Source organism: Pseudophryne corroboree, chromosome 7, assembly GCF_028390025.1.
Source record: "Pseudophryne corroboree isolate aPseCor3 chromosome 7, aPseCor3.hap2, whole genome shotgun sequence".
Lineage (NCBI taxonomy): Eukaryota > Metazoa > Chordata > Amphibia > Anura > Myobatrachidae > Pseudophryne > Pseudophryne corroboree.
This window is the reverse complement of record NC_086450.1, coordinates 352745570-352770564: the sequence shown is the minus strand read 5'-3', so window position 1 is coordinate 352770564 and position 24995 is coordinate 352745570. Positions and strand designations below refer to the sequence as shown.

At 41.7% G+C, this 24995-nt stretch overlaps 1 protein-coding gene across 1 annotated transcript in view; it reads right to left on the bottom strand.

Moving 5' to 3' along the window:
* LOC134944180 (hemicentin-1-like) overlaps positions 1-12489 on the bottom strand; it is a 35618-nt gene extending 23129 nt beyond the window's left edge. Inside the window, exons 1-6 of the mRNA XM_063932756.1 lie at positions 12342-12489; positions 10793-11031; positions 7808-7930; positions 5238-5415; positions 3247-3384; positions 3153-3167 (exon numbers count right to left, since the gene is read on the bottom strand). Coding sequence (XP_063788826.1) covers positions 3153-3167; positions 3247-3384; positions 5238-5415; positions 7808-7930; positions 10793-11031; positions 12342-12456 — 808 coding nt within the window. The 5' untranslated portion in view covers positions 12457-12489. The remainder of the gene's footprint in view (positions 1-3152; positions 3168-3246; positions 3385-5237; positions 5416-7807; positions 7931-10792; positions 11032-12341) is intronic.
* Positions 12490-24995: the final 12506 nt, after the last annotated feature.

Genomic DNA, 24995 nt, shown 5'->3' with positions numbered 1-24995 from the left:
GCGATTGGCGCGGGTGGGTATTTAAACTAGAGGAAGCAAAGCATGAATATCTGACACTGAAGAAGCCGCCGACGGAATAGAAGGCGGAGAAACGCGTCTGTCTTGTTAGGAGGTAGCAGCGGAGACTGTCGTACAGGAGGCAGCAGCTGAGACATTAACGGGCCGGCCGGCCGCATGCTTATGAAACCCCACAGTGGTTGAAAATATAACCACACTGCAGTGAGAACCCGGAGACTCCAGATAAGGCTGCAATAGCCGGGAGCGATTATCCAAGGACACCTGCACAGGCATAGTATTATACCCTGAAAGAGGGGAACATTATACTTGCTTTTTAAGAGGCTAATATTGTGTATGATCTGCTTAGCTAAACGGCAGAAGCCCGGAATAAGGATAACGTGGTTTAAAGTGCTTAATTGAATGTGGATGGTTTTCAATTGAGGAGAGAGACTTTCTGGCTTGGATTGAGATATTAATTAAATCTATGCTGGGACAGAATATAAATATTAAAAAGGAAAAATCACCCAGCATTGCTGGACGTCACTAAGCATAGAAAAGCGCTGGACAATTCTTCCTGTTTTAAATTGAATTGAAGTGATATTACTCATTCCTTGGAGAAAGTTATTAATGGTTCATTTTATTTTTGTACAAAATCTAAGATATAGGATGTAATAGGTTTACATTAGAATCAAGTAATATATCTTTAATTACTAGATCTATTGGTAATATATAGGTTGATTTTATATTATTTTTATGTGATGCTGGCCAGCATTTAATATTATATGTGTTTATATGTATTTTTAAGAGATTAATTTTAAGAGATAATAAATATCCATATCAGAGTGAATTGCGCAGTCCCAGTTTTGTTTTTTTCATTTTCAATATCGATCCATTTATTTGTAACAGGATTAGAATGCCAAGATATAATAGGTGGGATATAATAGCGTCCCAGTTTTCTAGAGGTGTGGGATGGCGGTCAAATCCAGACATTTTTTTTAAAGCGGCAGTCATTTAAACGGCATTGTTATGCCTTGTAAATGACTGCCGCTTTAAAAAAAATGTCTGCGTTCAGTCGGCATCCCGCATCTCCGGGAAATTAAGATTCTATTACATCCTGCCTAATGTGGCTGATTTGATGTACATAATAATATGCAGCAGCAAGAGACCCAAACTTCTGTTGATCGAAGATTTTGCCATAAATAACCTTCTAAGCCTGGCTTTTTTACCAACCCATAAGAACTTTCCGATCAAGGACTGCAAGCAGACCAAAGTGGGAGCAATTACACAGAGAGGGAGAACATTAATTTTAATAGCATTCATTCTGATTATCCATGAAACATAAAATGATTTCCAAGTTGCTGTAGCCTCTGCAATACAGGAGTATAGTTGGTTCAATAGATCTAGGTACTGTATATTGGGGGTCATTTCGAGTTGTTCGCTCGTTGCCGATTTTCGCTATGCTGCGATTTGTTGCTAACTGCGCATGGTACGCAGAGCGCATGCGCTAAGTTATTTAACACAAAACTTAGTAGATTTGCTGGTGTTCGAGCGACGATTTTCAGTCGCACTGCTGATCGGTGAGTGATTGACAGGAAAGGGGTGTTTCTGGGTGATAACTGAGCGTTTTCCGGGAGTGTGCTAAAAAACGCAGGCGTGTCAGGGAAAAATGCGGGAGTGTCTGGAGAAACGGGGGAGTGGCTGGCCGAACGCAGGGCGTGTTTGTGACGTCAAACCAGGAACTAAACGGACTGAGGTGATCGCAATCTGTGAGTAGGTCTGCAGCTACTCAGAAACTGCAAAGAATTATTTAGTAGCATTTCTGCTAATCTTTCGTTCGCAATTCTGCTAAGCTAAGATACACTCCCAGAGGGCGGCGGCCTAGCGTGTGCAATGCTGCTAAAAGCAGCTAGCGAGCTAATGAGGGCCAGTGTTTGATAAGGTAAATCACAAATTTTAGCAGGATACTGCTATAATTAAAAGATGCATCCAAACTGAGTCGAAGAGAGTGCAGTACATGCTGGGTTAGTGCTTCAGATTTAGTATAATTAATTTTATTGTCAGACAGGGTTCCAAATATTTAAAGTTCCATCAACAATTTAGGGATAAAGATACTAAGGTTTAGGTGGGTACACACTAATAGATATATCTGCAGATCAATTGATCTGCAGATTTATCTATGGACGGATCGAGCAGTGTGTTCAGCATACACACTGCTCGATCCGTCAGGGACTGACGTCATGAACTGGGCGGGCGTGTACACACGCCCGCCCAGTTCAGCTGTCAATCACCGCCGGCCACCGCAGCATGTGTACGGGCGGTCAGCCGATCGCCCCATACACACACAGCGACGCGCCAATATATTGATAGATATATTGGCTGTCGGCTGTGCTGCGCGGCCGACGCGATACGTCTGTGAACGACGGAGTTCACAGACGTATCGGCCGTACACACTGGCCGACGGTCCCGCGATATATCGGCCGTTCAAAAGAACGGCCGATATATCGACCAGTGTGTACGGGCCTTTTGACACACACTGTAAACACATCGGGCGAAATGTAATAGGGTGTGAGAATCAGAACGTGAGAGATTTTGGTCAAATTCTCCTGCTTTTTTTAAAGTGTCAATCATTTACATGGCAAAATCAGCCTGGTTTTCCCACGTACTGTAAATGATTGCCACTTTAAAAAGAAACAGGAGAATTTGACCAAAATCTCTTAGTTTCTGATTCTCACACCCTATTACATTTCCCCCATCATCTGCAAACAGAAATTTCATATTGATGATCACGAAGGGTAAAACCGTTAATAGCCCAGTCAGCACAAATCCTAGTGGCTAGAGGCTCAATACATGAAGCAAAAATGAAAGGAGACAGCGGACATATTTGTCAAGTGTCATTTCCCATCTTGTTATATCTGCCCCACCTGCAGTCACATGTTTTTGCCTATTAGAGGAACATTTTGTTTTGCAATAAACCTTGAATTAGGCAATATAGGCTTCACATACAAAAATACACATCTAGTAGCAGTAATTTAGGTGACAGTGAAGTTTGGGGATTAGTTTTGGGGCACTGAAGGGGGTGGGATAACAAGAAGGGGGAGAAGAAACAAGAAATACTGTAATACAGTCTTAGTATTTATTTATACATAGTGACTTACATGACGTGTTCTTTGCTGAAAAAAAGAAAAGAGAGAAATATTAGTAAGATTCCAGTTGTTGTTATCATTGCACAACAAAACAGTTGTTATGAACCTTTAAATCCTTCCACACGTATGGAGTGCAGCCCTTCTCCTCTGACATGAATTGTCCAAGTTCCCAGCACAGGATTCTTAACAATGTACACAGAACCCCAGTTTTCAGATACAATCACTTTTAGTTCAATTTCTAGTCCTAAAAACAGATATTACCGTTAGTATTATTGACAATTGTGCTCTGTGCCTTCAAATATATAAATAACCAGCCTAAAAATTCATCTTTGACCTGTGCACTAGAGGGAAGGGCCAGCCCCCCATCATACCTCCTAGTGGCTGTTACGTACATCATGACACTCAGTGCAGCCCCCACCCCTCTCATCTACCCACTCACAGCACTGAACAGACAGCTGAATGAAGGAGCATGCATGCTCATCTCTTTACCCTATGGCCCTCACTTCTTCTATATGTAAGCATCACCCCCACCTCTTTCGTTGGCACGGGTTTCTCAGAGTCCCGGCAATCAGTGTTTACAGGAATGCACACCATGTGTGGGTCATTTTACAGCATAAACGCACATGCTCCTGCCAGAGATGACCCCCCCCAGCTCTGCTCTGCACCCTGCCACTGTGAACAATTACACAGTGGGCTCAGGATTGGATGGTTACAGGCACTTGTATTGTATACAAGTGGTGGGCAGTAATTGTACTGCGCTGATTCAGAACTGCCATACACAATTTTTTTGCAGAAATGTACCAAATCTTCTAAAGAGGACAATAACAATCAGTTTCTAGTTAGCATTTATCAAGTGCACTGTATAAAAGGATAATAAAAGCTTATTGTTTGCTAAGGGCAATTTCTCTGGTTGTTCACTTCTTCGCTCTTTAGAATGTTTGATACATCTCACCTCTATGTGTGCTGAGCTCTCCCAGTCGAGGCACAGCAAATTATGCACCAATGCTATGATATAAAGGGAGAATAGAGGGGGAGGAGAAGCAGGTTAGAGAAGAATCAAGGAGGAGGACTGGAAAAGACTAGGGCAGAGAAAAAAAGACAAGACAAGAATACAAGAGGGATAAGGCGGAGAATAACAAAGGATGAAATGGACAAGGAGAAGGAGAAATTAAAGTTGGAAGAGGAAAAGAAGGAGGATTGAGAATAATAAAATAATTCAGAAGGTATCTTTGAGTTGAGAGATAGGGATGGAATGAAAATTGTGGAGAGAGAGAGATATGGGAAGATGATGGGGAGTGAAGGAAATGAGAGGAAGTGAGGGAGAAAGAGATCAGAGGAAGAGCCGGATTGAGAGAAATGGGAGGAATTGGGAGAGAGAGATGTAGATGGGAAGAAGAGGGGGTAAGAGAGAGATGGGTGGAAAAGGAGGAAGTAGAGAGACAGGAGGAAAAGGAGTAAGGAGAGAGACAGGAGGAAAAGGAGGACAGAGACAGGATGAAGTGGATGTGGAAAGAGAGAGATGGAAGGAAGAAAGAAAAAGTCTGCAAAAAAGAAGCCGCCAAAGCTCTTTCAATCAGCAAAGTCTTACAATTATTTTAGTATTCTCCTAGTGTAACTGTCAAATGCAGGAGCCGCACTAATCCTGGTGAGACCTTGCACAATTATCTATTAGTCAACCTATTCTGCTGCCCAGGTGCAAAAATACAGTATTCAAAATAGGATCTAAATCAGACACTGCTCCAAGCTAAGAAAGCAAGAAAACATTTGCCTTCTTGCAAGGTGAGTGGGGATATGCTCGGCTTTTCCCTCTTGATGATGAAAATTGGCATTAATAAGGCAAACCCAGCACTTCTTTTCATACCTCTGTGTTTCCTGGAAGTAAGGTATGAAAAGTAGGTAAAAATGTCAGTGAATAGACCTAGCCGAAAGGGTAAGTACAGTACCTGCATAATGAGCCTCCATATTGTTAAATCTCATTGGAGGTGTACTTTTACAGTATTTTTTCTCAATATGAAATTAAAGTATAAGACATTCTATCTTTTTACATAGGCTAAACTGAGGTCCAGTACTGATTATAATCATACTTTATGCACTTACCATTTGGCCTAGCCACTTGTACTGATTGAGTTATGCCATCAGTGGTCACTATTAATGCCGTAAAGTTATCTGCAACTGAGAAGCTGTCATTATTATCTCCATCATCATAGTCCGCAGAGAACAGTCGTGCTGAGCTGTTAACAGGTCTCGACAGAATGAAGTCCAAATAGTAGAACACCTGTGGATTGTGTAAAAAGCAAGATATTTATGCTGCCAAGAAGGTAACACACAGAACTGCATACCTCCCAACTTTTAGTATAGGAGATGTGGGACTGTCTTACGCGCGTAGCTGTGCCCCCCTCCCCCTAAAAAAAAGGGGCATGGCTTGGGGAAAGGGGCATGGCTTCACGGCAATACAACGACTGCCTTCCACGCCTCAGTTTTCATCACAGTAGAGGCATGGACAGTGCTCTCTGAGCTGCTGGCATGCCCCCAGTCCCTCTGTCTCCTGTGAATAGACGCTGTTTTTTTTCTGCACAAACTCACTGCTTGGTAAAAGTGCCTATGAAGAAAATAATAAGTGTTCTAGGAAGAAAATAATATCCGTACAATTAAATACAGTAGTATATTATTTTTTGCATATGCTTTAAAAAGAGCCATGATTGAATTGTTAATTTACTATAGAATAATAGTATAAGGAAGACAGTAAGATTACAAGCATAGAAGAGGATGCATAACGACACTGTTGGTTATTTCTAAAACATAAAGGGCGAAATTTTCCTCCCCGTATCTCATCTGCCGGCAGTATTCTAATGTTGCTGCGGACGAGCGCAACAAGTTCATTTCAGCCTTTTACCCCCGGTTAGTAGAGAGCTGAAATGCGCGTAAAGAGACCCATTTGGGCACCCAAGCAGGTCTTTTCACGCTTGCACTCATTACTTTAGTTGGGTTTAGGTGCTGTGTATGCCTAAACCCAAGCATAATGGGTGTGATAAGTGGGGTCATTTGAATATCGCCCCACGATCTCCTATCACTTTAAATGGGAGATTGGGGGTGCGATAACATTTGAATTCCCATCAATATGTCTTCTGTGTCTTTGTCTCTAAGATGCATGGGTTTGTATAACAAGGTGGTGGTGTTTGAGGAGGAGCTGAGGTTTGCACAGACAAATATGCTCTGGTGTGTGGAGGTAAATAGCTGAAAAGGTGTATTTTAGGGGGTTTTCTCACTATGGGGTGTATTCAATTACTGTCGGAAGCTGTCGTCTTGTCAGAAAGACAGCAGCCTCCAACAGAAATAGGTCGGAAGGGATTCCGACCTATTCATTAGAGGCAAATTTTTCCCGACAAGTTGGGAATTCCCGACTTGTCAGAAAACACGTGGATCAGTGGAATAGCCGCCGATCCACATGTGTCTGTCGGAAATGAGGCCAAGTCCGACAGGTTTTGGCCCCCTTTCTGACAAACTCAATCCGAAAACAAGTCAGATTGAGGTGAGGAGACGGGGAGCGGTGCGGCAGGCTACGGGGATGAGAGGTACAGATGGGTCCACGGTTGTCTTGACTAGTTTTCTGCGCCTAGGCACAACATGACTTATTAGCATAAACCCTTCATCTATTGTTCTCAGCTGCAATACAATACAGAGAATAATACAGCAGGGGATGAAGTCATTACAGCAGGGGTTTAAGTCCGACTGGCCAGTCTCAGTTAATCCTATTAAAGGTCAAGATAAATGTGGACCCATCTGTACCTTGCCTGGCCATCCCCAGCCAGGCACCTCTCTCTACCTGCAGTGCCTCCTCATGCACCGCAGACATGTCCCCCCGCCGGCAGCTCCCCCCATCGGCCGCCGGTCTTTGCTCCTCCTGCCACTGTCCAGCTTACCCCTGCCATCCGCCGCTTACCCCGTCAGCCGCTGACAGCAGCGGAAGGACAGGACCCAGGGTACGGCCAAATCTGACATCGGATTTGGCCGTCCATTGAATAGGGGTTGTCGGATCCATTCCGGCAAATGCATGTCTGATTGGATCCTAATCTTATTGAATACACCCCTATATGGAAAAATGCATGACTGTTCCATTCCACAACTACAGTATATTGTCAACTACAATTTCTTGACATTTGCACTAGCTTAAAGCTGATGTTTTTTATGGTCTCATCCTATAATATCACGTTGACCTGTTTTAAGTCTCCATGCTGCACTATGGCGGTGAGAAAATCCACTATGAGCAATTTAATAAATAGCTTCACATACACACAAAATAGTCAAATGTAATAAAGACAGCCCTGAAGTCTCATGTTTTATTAAGGATGAATTAAACTAACACAAACAATATTTTAGATTAAACTCAATAGTTTATTAGAATGCAGCACTAGAGGGGCAGTAGCTTGGAACTGAATATGATGATTATATTTTTGCTAAGTGCGCTTTTGTAGATTTGTACAAATACTAGTTTGCAGAGACATGTATAGGCATACCCTTTTTATTGTGCTGAGCGGACCGCCCACAGCAATAGACACAAAATGTAAGTACTTGGCCACAAGCATCAAGTGCTATATGCAAATCAGGCCCTCTGTTATGATGGCCCACTGTTGTGTGTATAAAATGTATGTGCTATACAAGGTACTTACTTTGTTCAGCTCTGAAAGTCTAACTCTGAATACATGTCCAAAACTTGCTGAGGCAATGTCTCTGTAAATTAGGTATTTTATGTCCATGATGCCAGAACATTGGCCAGTGATCAGAAAAAATATCTACAAAAAATAATTCAAAACTTGAGTTAAATAAAGCGCAAACCTTAAAATATCTATCTATCTATCTATCTATTTATCTATATATATATCCAATGAGAGAAGGGCATTTGAAGTTTAATAATGTTTTGATAACTAAATTAACCATTTAAAAGATATTCCAAAATTCTTTTTTTGGAAAACTTAACTCATTACGGGAACTAATCCCGTTACACATGCGAAAATGATAGTTTCCGCATGTATTTTGTAATGGGCCCTTTCATTATTAGGGGCACAAAAAGGTAGCCTAGTATTCATCAATTTTCAGTTTTCAGAGTTTGCTTTGGAGAATTAATGCTATCTTCAGATGGCACTGATTCCCGGCATCCACTCCTTCTTATAGGAAGGAGGTCCGGAGTTGGAAAGAGGGATCAAGCAGATTCCTCTGCCTTCTCCTCAGTAAATGGCCTGTGGCCGACCCAACACTAGTAAAAATCACTGATACTGCTTTTCGGATCAGATGTCCCCACACTGGAGCAATGCCGAATTGCTCTGGTAATTAATTATCCACTGCTGCAACTCATGGTGAGTTGGATACTTAATTAACAGCAGCCATCCGGCTCCCAATGATGAATAGGCCCCTAAACCATTAAATAGGGTGAGATTTGTTCAAACCTTCTAAAGGATAAGTGGAGGTATTGCCCATAGCAACCAATCAGTTTCTAGCTATCAATTTAACTAATACATGTTATAAGTGATAGGTAGAATCTGATTGTTTGCTATGAGCAATGCCCCCACTGGTCCTCTAGAAAGTATTACAAATATCCACCCATTACACTTTGATTGCCCTCCTCTCCATGGTGGAGATGTATTATGCAGCACACATCGTGCCGCTATAGTGTTTCCTGCATCACCTCATTACCGAGGCAAAGCAGGAAGCAGTAGTGACGAGATGTATGAACATTTCGTTTGCTGGAGAAGGGGAGTGAAGGGGGGATCCCCACTAGATCCCACAGCATATCAGCCTAGTTCAGGGGTGACAGGGCCATGATAGAACAGAGGAGACAGAAGAGAGGAGGGTTAGGAACAGGACAAAGGGGACTTGGGGCAGTGAGGCAGATGTATTAAGCCTGGAGAAGGGATAAAGAAGTGATAAAGCAGTGATAAGCGCAAAGTGATAGCGCAGTCAGCTCCTGTCATTTTTCAAATCTGTAATGATTGACTGATACTTTATCACCTTGCGCTTATCACTGGTTTATCACTTCTTTATCCCTTCTCCAGGTTAATACATCTGCCCCAGCGTGAGAAGGATCTGGCTAGTATTTGAAGACAAACATGTTCAAAAGATAATATTAAATTTGATTTTACATGTAGCTGTTTCCCAGAGCCGTAACTAGATATCTTGGTGCACTACGTCAGAAAGAGAATTGGTGCCCCCTGCCCCCCACATACTAAAAATAGAGTCAGTGTGCACCAAAAATATAAGGGCATGACTTCATGGGGAAGGAGCGTGATCGCAGAATAGTACCAATTCACATTACACTGTACAATATTGTCTGTTATTAGTCCCCTCAACCACTCTCTATGCCTCACTCTCTAAATTTATAATAACTTTACAGAATAATTTTACCTGTCCATTAATAGCACCCACAAACCCCCTCCGTATGCCTCTCCTACCTATGCCTCTCCTTCATTCATAACATATCCTTCCCTAATAATTCCCCCCCACACACACATACACGCAAGGATGTTATGATTCAATGATGACATAGTTTCCGTGATTGAGGGCACTGTCACCAGGTGCTGCACGTTCAACCTTGCTGCTGCTGCTGTATTGCCCTGTGCTGTAGGCTCTCCAGGGATCAGTGGCATCAGACTCAGAGTAGTGAGTTCTGACTCTCCAGTCCTGCTGCCCATCCAAACACAACGACTTCTTGGTGCAGTGCACTGCGGGAATGGGCTGTGAGTGACGTCATGACATCTCTCCCAGTCCCAAGAGACACTGCGGGAGATGGGGGTACCGGGGGAAGCAGAGTACTTGGGCAGGCAGATGCGGTGCTGCCCATTATAATATGCAGCTGTGCGCCTGGCAGAGAAGGAGATGGGGAACCGCTACAAACATTACAGCGGGCAGCATTGCAGCTGGAATCAGTGGCACATAGCACATAGACGATGGCAGGTGTATGCGGCCAGTTCTCCGCTAACAGGGTATATGTGCTGTGTGCCGAGCACCAGCCACACCACCCTAGTTGCAGACCTTATGTTTTCCTACAAAAAAATAATAATCTTTAGCGTTTACTCTCTGTACCCAGCTTGTAGACTTACAGGTTTTCATGCACTTCTTCAAATAGTGATAATTCTAATGGAATCACTGTGTTTCAACTATAGGTTGAGGGGTACATAAACAGGGGGCTGGGGTGGGGAGTGGCAGTGCCAATCATAGAGCACAGCAGTGGGGGATGTAGCATTTATGTTGTGTGACATGAGTAAAACTCAGCACAAAGGATAAGAGTCCATGAGGCTATTGTATGTGGAAGTGGATAATGCTCATATACAATATCACCAGCCTTAAAGGACTGAATTGCAATGGCCCAATGTACCTCGGACCTCTGTAAGTCTAGCATCGGCTGCTTAGGATACTGTTACAATCTTTAACAAATATAAATTAAATAATATGGTTATTTTAATTAACTATTAAAGTTTGTTGTAGCTTTACATAAATATTTGGTCAGTTATACTCAATTGCACAAGTAGATTACTGGTCAAGGGGTATTACAAATTTGACACAAAATACTTATTCCTTTTAATACATATACACATATACAAGAAAATTTGTATTAGAGAAATAAATTGTACAGTTATTAGCAGTCCCAAACCATTACCTACTTTTGATTGCTTTGTAGCTATGAGCATATCTACACGATCTGTCAAATTTTTATCATTATAATCCTTTGCAGATGCATCAGTTAAGACCAGAATGACTGAGTTAGGAGGTGAACTCTCCAAAGCAACTTCAAGGCCCTTAATGACCATTTCAGGACAGTCACCACCACCATGCACAGTAATGTTATTGAAGAAACCATCAAATATTGTACTGGAATCTGTGCTTTGCACAGGTCCAATTCCTGAAAATAAAGAATGTGTGCATACTGTATTTAGTTTTAACTTTTAAGGTAACCAAGATATACAGTTTTTATAGAATGAAATTGTTTCATTTACTTTTAATCTAAATACATACCAAATCCAGAATTTATACTGTAAATACAAGTCGGAAAAAAAAAAAAGCCTGGAACTCTAAAGCATATTTTCCTAGATACTGTATTTTACTATCTATTTCTTTTGGACATTTGTCATAAATATATATATATATATATATATATATATATATATATATATTAATACAGTTTAAAACTACAACAGAAGCTTATCTCAGACAGATGATAAACATGAGTATTGATCGGGTTGGGTACGAAATACTAAGAGTTGGGATTCCGACAATTAGAAGACTGCCAGTGGTATCCCAAAGGAGAGAATCCCAAGTCACCCTGGTAAGTATTTTTACCCTGCCTAACCATAACCCCCCCCCCCCCACACACACACACACACACACAACCCCTGGTGATTAACACCAACCCCACTACTTGCCTCTGGGATGTGTCAGGATTCTGACCATTGGGATCCTGACTGATGGTATTTTAACTGCATCCTTATTGATCTACTGGACCCTCAGGGACAGTACATCCCAATGTGTTTTGTCAGTGTGTGTGTATGTATGTATATATATATATATATATATATATATATCTGCTCTTAGAATAATAAATATATTATGTCATATTTTTGGAGTGAAATGGAGAATTTTGAACATCTGATAAGTATCACAAGACTGGTTGCGATAAACAGTTTAATAATTAATTTGGTACGGGACCACCTGATACACTTTGGTTTTTTTTAATGTTTTATGTAGCAAGCATATTCCAGAATGTCCAGCACAACATATTTGCAAAAATAGAAGAAAGTGTATTAATGTACTATCATGCCATCAGTCATAACAGTTTAAAAAACACTTATATTCATCATGTCACAGGGTACATTGATCACTGGGCCGTTTGCTGAACTATGCGAACATGATTGCTGTACATTGTGACATCATGAGTATACAGCATATTTGCACGTTTTATTATGACTGATGGTATAATATTACTTATAAATGCTTTTTTCTATTTTTGCAAATATGCTGTGCTGATTTATTTCTGCACTTTCTGGAATATGCAGTCTATCCATCTATCTGTCTATCTATCTATCTATCTATCTATCTATCTATCTATCCTACACATGTAGTGAAATAAAATAAAAACATTTTAGACAATGATTTCTCTACTCATAATGCATAAGGTAGGTCAGATTGGCAGTGAGGAATAGTGTAATTTCATACTTGGGTCATTATACTCCACCATTGTATATTGCCGTATTCCACAAGGAAACTTTGCTGATACTTGATCAAGAAGCCAGCCGTTGACCAACTTAAGCTGTCGAAGATCATCCTTCATTGAACCAGTTGTGTCAATCAGGTATGTCAGAGAGGAGGATTCTGTTATATGAGGAGATTTGACATTTACGTAACATAAATGAAGTACACGTTTGTAACATGTGATGATACAAACATTTCTGTTTTGTTTCCTTTTTAGTGTTCATCATTTCTTAGAAGGTTTAAGTAGCCATATGGCTCAAGTAGAACATAAGGGAATTGTGTAGTAATTCTAAGCAGCAGTAACAATCCGTATTAATTTCTAAATAAATGTTTAAATTTAAAATTGCATTGATTTTCAAATTGCAATGATTTATTTTCTTGCACATAAGGAAAGATATTGAGTTTTAATTTAAATCTACTAAACAGTTAAGCATTTCAAAGTTAGGGTTAATATATAGTAGTCCAATGATACTAAACAGCTATGTAGGTATTATAACATATTATAATTACAGGTTGAGTATGTATTATTATATTTACCCTGTTCGCTTTCTTTGGCAGTGTAGAGTGCTTATTTATTAGCAGGAATCAATAGAGCAAATTATTGCAACATTGCTAAAAAAGAAATGAATTCTTCAAACTGTTCTGCACACATTTCCGCTTGCACGTTGCCAAATACAGTGCAGAATCGCAAAGCAAAAGTTGTACATCTTGAAGATTGTATTGTCAGAACCTCTGTTCTGTTACAAAATTTAATTTCAATCGTCTTAGGGCCATGGGGGTCATTCTGACCTGTTCACTCGCTGCTTTTTATTGCAGCCGAGCGAACGGGTACCCACTGTGCATGCACCGGTGCTGTAGTGCGCCGGTGCATGCCAGATGGCCGAAGGCCATAGCTGGGCTGCAATCGCCTATGCCTGATTGTCAGGCAGAGGAGGTCGCTGGGTGGCAGGGGGCCGAACGGTGACATTTGGCCGCCGTTTTGTAAGCGTGGACCAGCCAACGAAGGCGTGGCCGGGCCGTGCAGGGGCAGGCCGCAGTGGCTGTGTGACGTCACACGCAGACGCTGTGGGCCGGGGAGTGATGAGTAGCTCCCGGCCAGCACGCTAAAGCTGTGCTGGTCGGGAGCTACTCCTATAGTGAAAAAGCATTGTCTCTGTGCGATGCTTTTGCACTTCTGCAGGGGTGGGGGGGCCGGCACTGACGGGATAGCCCTGTGCTGTGCTGACAGGGGCGGGATAGCCCTGTGCTGGGCGTCCCCCCGCATGTCTATTGTGATATTCATAGCTCTACAAAATTTTGCAGGGCTACGATCAACTCGGAATGACCCCCCATATACAGTAGTTATAGAAAACTTGTCTGTCAGTTTAGAAACACATGAATATATGACCCAAAGTGGGGCTATTATTATGTAGTGTAGCCCACCTAATCGGAAGCACCTTGATGTGGTAGATACAGTAATTTGTAATATATTTGCAAATGTGTGTGACTAAATCCTCTGCATTTTGTTATTAGGTAGGGTGCATGGTTTTTTTTTTTGCTGACCCATTGAATTTTGCCAGGGTGTTCTGTATATTATTTTTCCTTGTCTACTGTAGATTAACCCCTCGCTTACACGCACCTAGGATGAACCAATACATTGATTATGAACAGCTTGAATTTTGTGTAGCAAAATTCAATTTGTATAAAATGTCATCACAATTTTAATAATCTTTAAATATTGCAAGTAATATAACCAGCTACTCTGCACTTTTCACCAAGGAAAACTTAAAAAATAAATCATGTGACACTTACAGGCATTATTGACAGTCACACACAATGTCTGAATGAATAAAATCAGGCAAACTTCAAAAGCATTTAGAATATCTGACAAAATATTCATAATACACTAATTCTCACACCTCCATCACCTAATACTATACATTATATGTTCTACAAATGTAATCAAGCAATACTTTAGTCTATAAAAATTCAATAAGAATGTTTCTAAATGATGATTGTTATTTGTTAATTGTGTATCCCACCATTATGATTAGCCTTAGTTTAACCCTTTCTCTGTTCCTAAGTTATACCATTATCCAGTACTGTCATGTGTTCTCCATACTCTCCAGTCAGTGAGTTTGATTTATTGACATCGCAGTGAGTATCTGATGATGCTACTGGGAAAAAGAAGACTAGAGAGCATGCTCATGAGGCCACCAAGACCAAAATAAAGCCCATATAATTTCCTAATAAGATATACAGCACAGTGGTAGTTTGCTAGAGCCATTATCAGACACTGCTCACAGAATTCTTTACATGTGATATATGTGTACTTATGTACCTGTATTTGAAGCACACTTGTTTTTTCCTGGTAGAAGTGTATCTGTTGGCAGAAAAAGAAATTACTGTAGATTATATGAAAGTCAGAAATGTACATGCCATCAAATTAATTATCCGTGCTTTATGTCTTTGTGCTACAGTGCCACCTCTCTCACCAAACAAACCCCCTTAAAAGTCCCCAATTTCTACCCAGTCTACTAAAAACTCATATTTTATTTACCATCTACAACTCCCTACTCTGCCCACCATCACCCCTCTTTCTTCCCCCACTGTTCAAAAGAACGAGAGACTGTATAGGATAGAGTGAATATAAGCACCCTGTTTGTTATGTAGCTAAGCTAGTTAGAGCTGGTTTTTGTGTTGATAATTTTTAATAGGTGCTGATGTATGTCAATTAAACATTATCCAATAGGGAGTAGTTAAGTAGGCGGGTTCCCTGGTTGTTTAGGTAGCTAAGCTAGTTAGATCTGGTTTTGTGTTGATATTTTCTAATAGGTTATTAATAGATGTCAATCAAGCATTATCCAATGGGGAGTAGTTAGGTAGGCGGGGTAGATTAGTTTATTTAAGTGCTGGCAGAGGATTCATATTCCTCTTGCCATTTTGTGATCCCTGGGGCTGGTAAGGTATTCAGTATCACTCCACAGGTGTTTTCATTAAACGGTTTAAGGGGTTATAGGAACGTTTATTTCCTTCATAACTGCATTTACAATTGTGTTAGTTTATTCATAGGTAATTCTGTGTTTCATATATATATATTTGATAGTATATTTAGCGAAAGGAAAATTTGTGAGGTGAATTTGGAAGATAGGTTTTATTAGGTTTTTTCTGCTGTGCTGGGTTCATAAAGACATTAATATGCCTCGCCCCCGCCGCAGTGCGCCCCCTCCCCGCCGCTTGGTTGAGGTATCCAGACCTCTTTCTGCCGCCGCTGCCTCTCCAGCGGTGAGAGGAGCGCGACGTTTTGCAGTGAGGGGAGCCAGTCACGCGGCTCCCAGCGCACGCGCGGGCAGGACGGAGGTAGCGGTGACGAGTCACCCGCCTCCCGCTCCGTCTCCTTCAGTGCTGCGGGCCTGGCTGTCGGGAGCGACAGCCAGCCCTGCGAGCACACCCCGCCGGCCATCCTCAGTGTTAAGCAGCGGGTCCGGTGCATCGGCACCCGCTGCTGTAAGCCCCACCCCCGTTTCCATGGTAGCAGCCCCGGCGGCCGTTAGCCCCTCTCCCACAGCTTTAGGAGCTGGGGAGGGGAACGCATTTGTAGGGACAGGCAGACAGCCATTAGAGCCCCAAGGGAGAGGCAGCATGTTAGCCTCTCCCATAAGGGGTGAGGGTAGTAATATAATGAATGTGGGGGGGGGGCAGCAGGGGGTATAGGGAGTTCCCCAGGACCTGCAGTAGTAGGTTTAGATAGGACAAGGGAATTGTTTGCAATTCCCCCTTCCTCCTCCTTTTTCACATCAAGTAAATTTTCAAACAAGTGGCAATTTTCAACCCCAGCATGGGTCATGGTCCCCGTACTTCAGTCAGGGGGCCCAGCAAAATGCTGCTCAGCTGCCTTTAACAAGGCAGCAGCATTTAATTAACCCTCAATATAACCAGCAGTTAAGTCATATATATCAGCCGTTGGCTTTTCCGCATTTTATGCAGTTTTCAAGCCCATCGCAGGCAGGCCCTCAATATGGGCATTGGTTGCATCCCGCGCCTGATCAATTTATGAGCGTTCATCAGGTAGGGCTGCCGCCTCTGCCCCAAGTTCCTCCACCAGCTAGACCCCCATCACCAAGGCAATCTGAAAGTCGGCCAAGCGCGCAAACTGAAGCGCGGATACCGTCGGTAGCAGCCGATGGATTAGACGGGGTGGGGCAAGCGGGAAGTAACACTGTTTTAATGAGTCCGCAGGTGTCAGCAGCTAACACAGTTCCATTAGATTCGCCAGCAGTCGTTGGGATTTCGCAAGATCAGCAATCAGCAAGTCAAGCTGCGGCGGGCGCGTCGCACAACGTGGGACAAGAGCTAACAGGAGATGCAGGCGAAGGTCCTTCTACATCAGGAACGGGTAAGATAATTACAGAAATCCAACTTAGCGCAAAATCTTCGCATTCTGACGAATCATCAGATACGTCTAGCTCGCTGGAGAATCCGCGTAAATTTATGCGGACATTCGTTCAGCATCTTAGGGGAAAGCGTAAGGTTTCAAAGGGAGGGCGCAGTTTAGGGGGCAGTTCAGCTCCAGATGCCTCAGGCGATAGTGTGCATTGTGCAAATACGGCAATATTGAGGGGAGTAAGGTCTAAGGTGAGGGAACGTATAAAGAAAGGGCGCTTCGTAGATATGTTCGCGATTACACATGAAGCTAAAAAGGCTCTAGATACAGCAAAGGCCGGGGGGCCGGTGGCGGAAGAGGCAAGGAGGAGTTATCCCAATTGGCTTACGGGGATGTACATTTTTGCGGCTTGTTATATAGAATCTCGTCCATCGGAGTTTCTTAACGTGATTAAATATCTACATCTTATTCATAATATGTTTCTGACGGCTAGGCATAATGTTTGGCGTCAGTACGACGAATTATTTAGGAAGAAGCAAGACGGTCAGAAATTGCTAAGTTTAGGTTTCAAAGATGTAGAAGTTTGGTTGGAGGTAACTCATAGTAATAGGTCTTTTACGGAGTCGATGGGTCGTAAACAGCCCTTTCAGTTTAGACCAGGCTTTAACACAGGAGGAAGAGGAAAATGTTACGCGTTCAATAACGCGCAATGCAGTAGGGGAACAGCATGTAGATATAGACATATCTGCATGCTGTGTGGCGGAGGTCACGCAGCAAAGGATTGCAGCAGGTCCGCAACTCAATCAGGGGGGAGAGGGGAGCAGAGGGCCGCTAATAGGTAAAGCGGAGTCCCCAGTAGATGTGGTAGTTTTAGAGCGTTGGTTGGACCGCTATCCTCTCAGGGAGGAGGCGGAATTTTTATTGCAAGGTTTTAAGTTCGGTTTTAAATTGCCAATAGTTAGGCCAGTGTTAGTTTTAGCCAGGAGGAATCTTTAATCAGCTAGAGATTATCCAGAAATAGTAAGAGCCAAAATTGCTGCGGAAGTTGGTTTGGGCCGTATGTGTGGACCTTTTAAAAGTCCGCCTTTAGCGGAATTTTGTGTTTCACCATTGGGGGTAGTTCCAAAGAAGGAGCCGGGTAAATTTCGGATAATTCAGCACCTTTCCTATCCGGAGGGGGGCTCAATAAACGAGGCTCTGGACCCTTCTTTGTGTAGCGTTAAGTATCAGTCTTTTGAAGAAGCCGTTGATATGGTTCAAGGTTTTGGTGTAGGAGCTATGTTAGCAAAAGTGGATATAGAATCGGCTTTTAGATTGTTGCCGCTACATCCTGATTCATTTAAATACATGGGTTTCAAGCTTGAGGGCCAATTTTATGTGGACAGGTGTTTGCCAATGGGCTGTTCAATTTCGTGTTCTTACTTTGAATGTTTTAGTTCATTTTTACAGTGGTGTGTGAAGGCCGGCACAGGTCAGACAGGAATCACTCATTATTTGGATGATTTTTTGTTGGCAGGCCCTGCGAGTAGCTCGGCATGTAATGAATTGCTGTTTCCGGTTCAAGCTCTTTTTTCAGTAATGGGTGTACCGGTAGCTAAGGAAAAAACAGAGGGGCCTGTGACCTGTTTATCTTATCTAGGTATAGAGATTGATACTGAAGCAGGCCTTTGTAGGTTGCCAGCAGAAAAAGTGAATGGTTTAAGGAGTTTATTGGAGAATTTTATTTCTGCAAAAAAGATGACTCTGAAACAGGTACAATCACTTCTGGGGTTATTAAATTTTTCTTGTAGGGTCATTCCGATGGGAAGGATTTTTAGTCGTAGGCTAGAAAGAGCCACTGCAGGGGTTAAGAAATCGCACCATTTTATACGCATTTCATCGGAATTGAAGGAAGATTGTAAGGTTTGGTTAGAATTTTTAAGAGATTTTAATGGAGTTTGTATTTGGCTGCAGGAAGAAGTAAGCAACAGAGATTTGCAATTTTTCACGGATGCATCAGGGTCCCTAGGCTTCGGTGCATATTTTGAAGGTGAATGGTGTGCGGAAGCTTGGCCTGAGGAATGGCGTAGGAAAGGGCTTACTAATAGCATGCTTCTACTTGAGCTTTTTCCAATCATTGTCGCGGTGGAGATCTGGGGCTATAAGCTAGGTAATCAAAGGGTTTTGTTTTGGTGCGACAATCTAGGGGTAGTTCAAGCGATAAACAACCAAAAGTCTTCATGTTATCATGCGTTGAAGTTGTTAAGGCATTTAACTCTTAGATGTATGCAGAAGAATATAGAGTTAAGTGCTAGGCATGTGCCTGGGGTGAGGAACGAGATAGCGGATGCTTTGTCTCGTTTTCAATGGGATAGATTTAGAGCATTAGCTCCAGCGGCTAGATTAGAGAGTTTGTCATGTCCTGAATTTGTATGGCAGATCATCAATCAGGTATGAAAGCGTTAGCATTGAAGGCATTGGCACCTGGGACGTTGAGATCGTATTCTGCAGCATGGAGTGAGTGGCAGGCGTACATGAATTCGGAAGGTGGTGGTAAGAGTGTACAGGATGTTATGTTAGCGTTTGTATGGTTAGGGCATGAAAAGGGTCGTTCTAGAGCGGCTATGTCGGGTGCTTTAGCAGGAATCTAGTATTTTTCACGTTTAGAAGGGTTGATCGACCCAACTAAATTTTTTATGTTATCAAAGGCAATGAAGGGGTGGTCTAAAGAGCAGGCAAATATAGGAGATGAGCGTAGGCCAATTGACATCGAGCTTTTGAGAGATCTAATTAGGGCCGTTTCGGGTATTGCGATAGGAGAGTTCGAGGTTAACCTTTTTAGTTTGGCATTTGCAGTGGCCTTTTTTGGTGCATTAAGAGTAGGTGAACTAGTTGCAAAAACAAGGGTTCAGTTGATACGGGTATATTGTTGAGTAATGTAGTAGTTAGGAGTGATAAGCTGCTTATTAAGATACACCGGTCCAAAACGGATCAGTTAGGAAGGGGTAAATGGATTTCTGTGCCTACGCATTTGGAGCCGAGCATCTGCCCAGTAAGATTAGCTGAAGCCTTCGGGCGAATTCGTCCGAAAGGGGGGGGATCAGTGGTTGGTACATAGGGATCGGAGTCCTTTAACTAAATTTCAATTCACAAGTATTTTTAACAAATGTTTAATTGCATTGGGCCTTTCATTAGAGCATTACGGGACGCATTCTTTCAGGATAGGAGCAGCGACTTGCGCAGCAGTGGCAGGCTCTTCCAACGAAGAGATTAAGAGGTTGGGACGGTGGAAGTCAGATGCTTACAAGCGTTATGTTAGAGGGGATAAGTTGCATTAGTAGAGGCATCCTGCGAGTTTGTTATTTCGGAAACCCAGGGCCATAAGCTACCCGCCGTTAAAGGGGGATTGGAGTTCTTTTCACCATTTCCCTCACAAGAATTTTTGAGGTTTGGTGTCGTTCACCTCCATCTGGGTCGCCAAAATAACTAAGTTTTATCCCTCCCTGTTTTTAAAGGTTTGTTGAATCATAAGTTAAATAAAATATTATTTGTTTTGCTGTTTTTTCTGCAGGTTTTTGACATTGTCAAGCCGGGTGTGGATTGTGGGGCATTCATATGTCTATTGGGCCAGTAGGCACAAGGCATCTAAGTCGTTCCCTTTTAAAGTGAGGTGGATAGGTATAAGGGGAATGAGATGGAGCAATTTATTGAGTGTGCTTTGGGATGGCGAAAAGAAGTGGGGTGCCCCTGATTGCTTGTTGATACACTTAGGAGGCAATGATTTAGGTACTTGTAAGGGTATAGAGTTAATTAACAGCATAAAGAAAGATTTTCAAATAATTGCTGAGCATTGGCCGGCGGTTAAGGTGGTATGGTCAGAAGTGGTACCGCGTAGATTTTGGAGGGGCACCCAAGGGGGAGTGGCATTAGATAAAGTAAGAAGGAAGCTCAATGCCGCAACCTCCAGATTTATTATTAGTTTAAAAGGGAAAGTGGTTAAGCATCCAGATTTGCGTTACGAGAAGGTAGAATTGTACAGATTAGATGGAGTGCATTTATCTGAAGATGGTTTGGAGTTGTTTGTCACAGCATTGTTGAAAGGTTTAAACGAATTGTGAAGGGAGGCTGGTTTGGTGGCGGTTTCGAAGTCTGGAGTCTTCGAATGTGGCGGAAAGCAGTGCTATTCGGCGGCTCAATTTAGCGCAGCAGAGCTTGGCTAGCATTTCCCCTTTGAGAAAGGCGAGTCGGTCACTACCTCAGGGGAGGACCAGGTCACCATCTTAAGAAGGGACCAGCACTGTGCTAATTAAGGGGAGATGGTTCTACCCAGGACGGACTGCGCAAGGGGCGGAAACTCCGCCCCTTTTATTTAAAGATTCTAAAGTTTTAAGCCATGGCCGAGTTGCCACTGCTTTTTTCGCCACCGGTGATTAACAATTCTAATTCCAATTTAATAAATTTGGCTGTGACCTCCAATTTTTCCAATCTATACAGTTGTACGTGTCATTATTTCTAGGTTATTGGTTCTAGTTTGCATAATAATAAAACATATGGGTGACTTAAAAAGAACGAGAGACTGTATAGGATAGAGTGAATATAAGCACCCTGTTTGTTATGTAGCTAAGCTAGTTAGAGCTGGTTTTTGTGTTGATAATTTTTAATAGGTGCTGATGTATGTCAATTAAACATTATCCAATAGGGAGTAGTTAAGTAGGCGGGTTCCCTGGTTGTTTAGGTAGCTAAGCTAGTTAGATCTGGTTTTGTGTTGATATTTTCTAATAGGTTATTAATAGATGTCAATCAAGCATTATCCAATGGGGAGTAGTTAGGTAGGCGGGGTAGATTAGTTTATTTAAGTGCTGGCAGAGGATTCATATTCCTCTTGCCATTTTGTGATCCCACCCACCCACCCAGCAATTTAAATTTGTGAATTGTGTTTTTCTGTCAATGTACTTTGAAAGTTTTTTATCGTTGGAATAATAAGCTATAATTATTCCAGCAAGTGAGAGGCGCAGCGGGCGGAAAGCAGTGCTATTCGGCGGCTCAATTTAGCGCAGCAGAGCTTGGCTAGCATTTCCCCTTTGAGAAAGGCGAGTCGGTCACTACCTCAGGGGAGGACCAGGTCACCATCTTAAGGAGGGACCAGCACTGTGCTAATTAAGGGGAGATGGTTTTACCCAGGACGGACTGCGCAAGGGGCGGAAACTCCGCCCCATTTATTTAAAGATTCTAAAGTTTTAAGCCATGGCCGAGTTGCCACTGCTTTTTTCGCCACCGGTGATTAACAATTCTAATTCCAATTTAATAAATTTGGCTGTGACCTCCAATTTTTCCAATCTATACAGTTGTACGTGTCATTATTTCTAGGTTATTGGTTCTAGTTTGCATAATAATAAAACATATGGGTGACTTATTGCCTTTGCTACCTAAATCAAAAACAAAACTGATACTATTCATCTAGAAATCTCCACTGTTCAAATTCAACACAGAGCACCCATGTTCTCTTCCACTGCCCTATCAGTTCTATCTCTCCCATCACTGCTGACATTGTAGATCTGGGAACTCTTCTCTTCACTTTCCTCTTCAACTTGTCTCCATGACTCAGATCCCTCCCAACATAAAATCTAAATATACAGCAGATAAAATGGTTTCACCAAATGACTGCTTGTAAGCAAAGATGAGTGAGATTCAGTGGCCTTTTTTTTGTCACCTTGCCTTGGTTAATTACTCAGGGACGTCCTGTTTTCATATAAAATATTTCATATGTAAAGGGGAGAAGTATAACATGTTAATTACATTAATGTGATGTCTCTGCTATGTTTTAGAAGAGAGATACAATATGTTTGTTGAAGCCAGTACTAGAATTGGAAGATTCAGAGTTAAAGTGAACCCTGTCTATCAGAGTCAGTCTTGAATAAACCAATGTCAAGCTTTAAGAACTGGAATTATTTAACCATTGACTTTATACTGTCTTTACTGCTGGCAGGTAAAAATGACACTACTATATGGGCTTAATTCACCATTTCACAGAAAAATATGATTTTTCACTGTACTCTACTATAACAGTGGTACGAAATGGACAAAAAATGGACTTGATTCACTTTAACTATGTGCACTCCTTGTCCTTGGACAATAGAGCAATTCAATTAAATCCGTTTGTTTGTGTAGTAGACTGGATAGGATGCAAAGTAGCCCAGTGCTTGGATGCTGTACTGTACATTGGTTGTAATTATAGCATTCTGGATTTCACTCCTAATCAAGGTCGATGAAAGGCGAGTAAGTGAATGATACTGTATATGGGTTGCATGGTTACAATTGGTTGCAATAAAAAAGTCCCTACAGCTGATGTGCAGTATGATTGTATTAATATTTCTAGGGATGCTAGGGATTCAGTTGCCTTTTTATATGTCCCTGGCATCATATTGCAATTAATTCATGTAAAACAATATGGAAGTGATAGTTCTACATACTAATTATTTTATTATATGTTACTTAAACCTAGCTCTCATTTACTAAATGATAGACAGTTAAAGAATACATGGAATAGAAAATGATTTTAATACCACAAAATGTATATTGTTTTCTTTATTGCTGTAATACCTTTTAAGTTTTGCTATAAAACATTTTTTTTTTTTTTATTCTTCTAATATGTAAGCTGGGCATAGTTACAACATTATTTGCATAAAATACTAAATCAGGATATAGAAATTAAATGAAAATGTACTTCAAATTATTTTGCTCACCTATATTGTTCTCTGTGGTGCTAGGTGATGTCAATTTGTAACAAAGGAACAGCAAGACCACAGAGTGGGAATTCATTATCATATTGTCTCCAAACGTTGCAGTATCTATTGAATCCTAAAACTAGAAGTATTTGTTACTGGTAAAATGTACAAAATAATTAGATTCAGCCTAAACAAACTCCTTCATTCAAACATAGGGACTTCAATCTTAAATGTATTTATTAATATATAAACCAAAACCCCTTTGTCTATTATGGTGAGTGCAGAGTCTCTGAGATATATATATATATATATATATATACACACAAACAAAAAATTCAACACTCACCATAGCGAGCTCACTTATCCTCACAACATCAATAAATAAATGATGGGGGTTTAGTTAGTGAATTGGCCAATGCACGGAAGCCTGGAAACCGCTCGCCAAGGTACCCCACCTTCTTGCAGGTCCAGGTATATATATATATAATTACGAAAGGCATGGTAGCCTGACACTGCTTAAACAGGTTTGCCGAATCCCCTTTGTTACAGGTTGTCAGGTTCAATGGTTCACTTACAGCAGTTTTAAAAGTATCCCGCAGCCCTGTCAGTAATACCCCTTTCAGACCGCCTGAGGTGGGTCACACCCGGGAGCCTGACATGAGAGGTCCCAGGATGTGACACCCCTCAGATGCCCCGCTGATGCTGTCTTTTTCCAAAAATTTGTGCATGCGCACTAGACCAGCGGTTAGAGAGGAGGGAGCCCAGATGGATCCTACACACGGGCCTCCTCCTCTCTATACCTGAATAAGGTCTTTAATAAAAAAAGATTAAACTCCCCATACCCTGCCTGTAATACAGCATACTGTAGTGCCAGATCCACCATCAATTAAACCTAATACTGAAACTATTAATATTTGTTAGGCATGGCCGGTCTACATTGTGTTAGGGGCAGTACAGATGGTTTAAAGGTTAGCATTACTGACTCACAGCACTGAGGTCATGGGTTCAATTCCCACCATGGCTCTGTGTGGAGTTTGTATATTCTCCCCGTACTTGCATGGGTTTCCTCTGGGTACTCCGGTTTCCTCCCACAATCCAAAAATATACTGATAGGTTAATTGGATATCAACAAATATTAACCTTAGTGTGAATGTGTGTGCATGTACATGTGATAGGAATATAGAGTGTAAGCGCCACAGGGGCAGGGACTGATGTGAATGGCCAAATATTCTCTCTGTAAAGCGCTGCAGAATATGTGTGCACTATATAAATAACTGGTAATAAATAATAATCGGCCCATTTTCTGCAATGTAAACATCCCTCAAAATCAACAAAAAATTATTTATCCATGACACTTTCACAGGGTGATAATTTTTTTGTTTAATTGGTATCACATCTATTATCTACCAAAAAAAAACACATGATTATAACAAGCATCAGGCTATCAATTACCAAACTTGTTTCCAATGGCGCTTATAGGTGGATGCCATCTGTCTGGTGCTTTATCTGTCTTATCTTGTTTTGTACCCTCTCCCGTCCTATAAAAGTAAC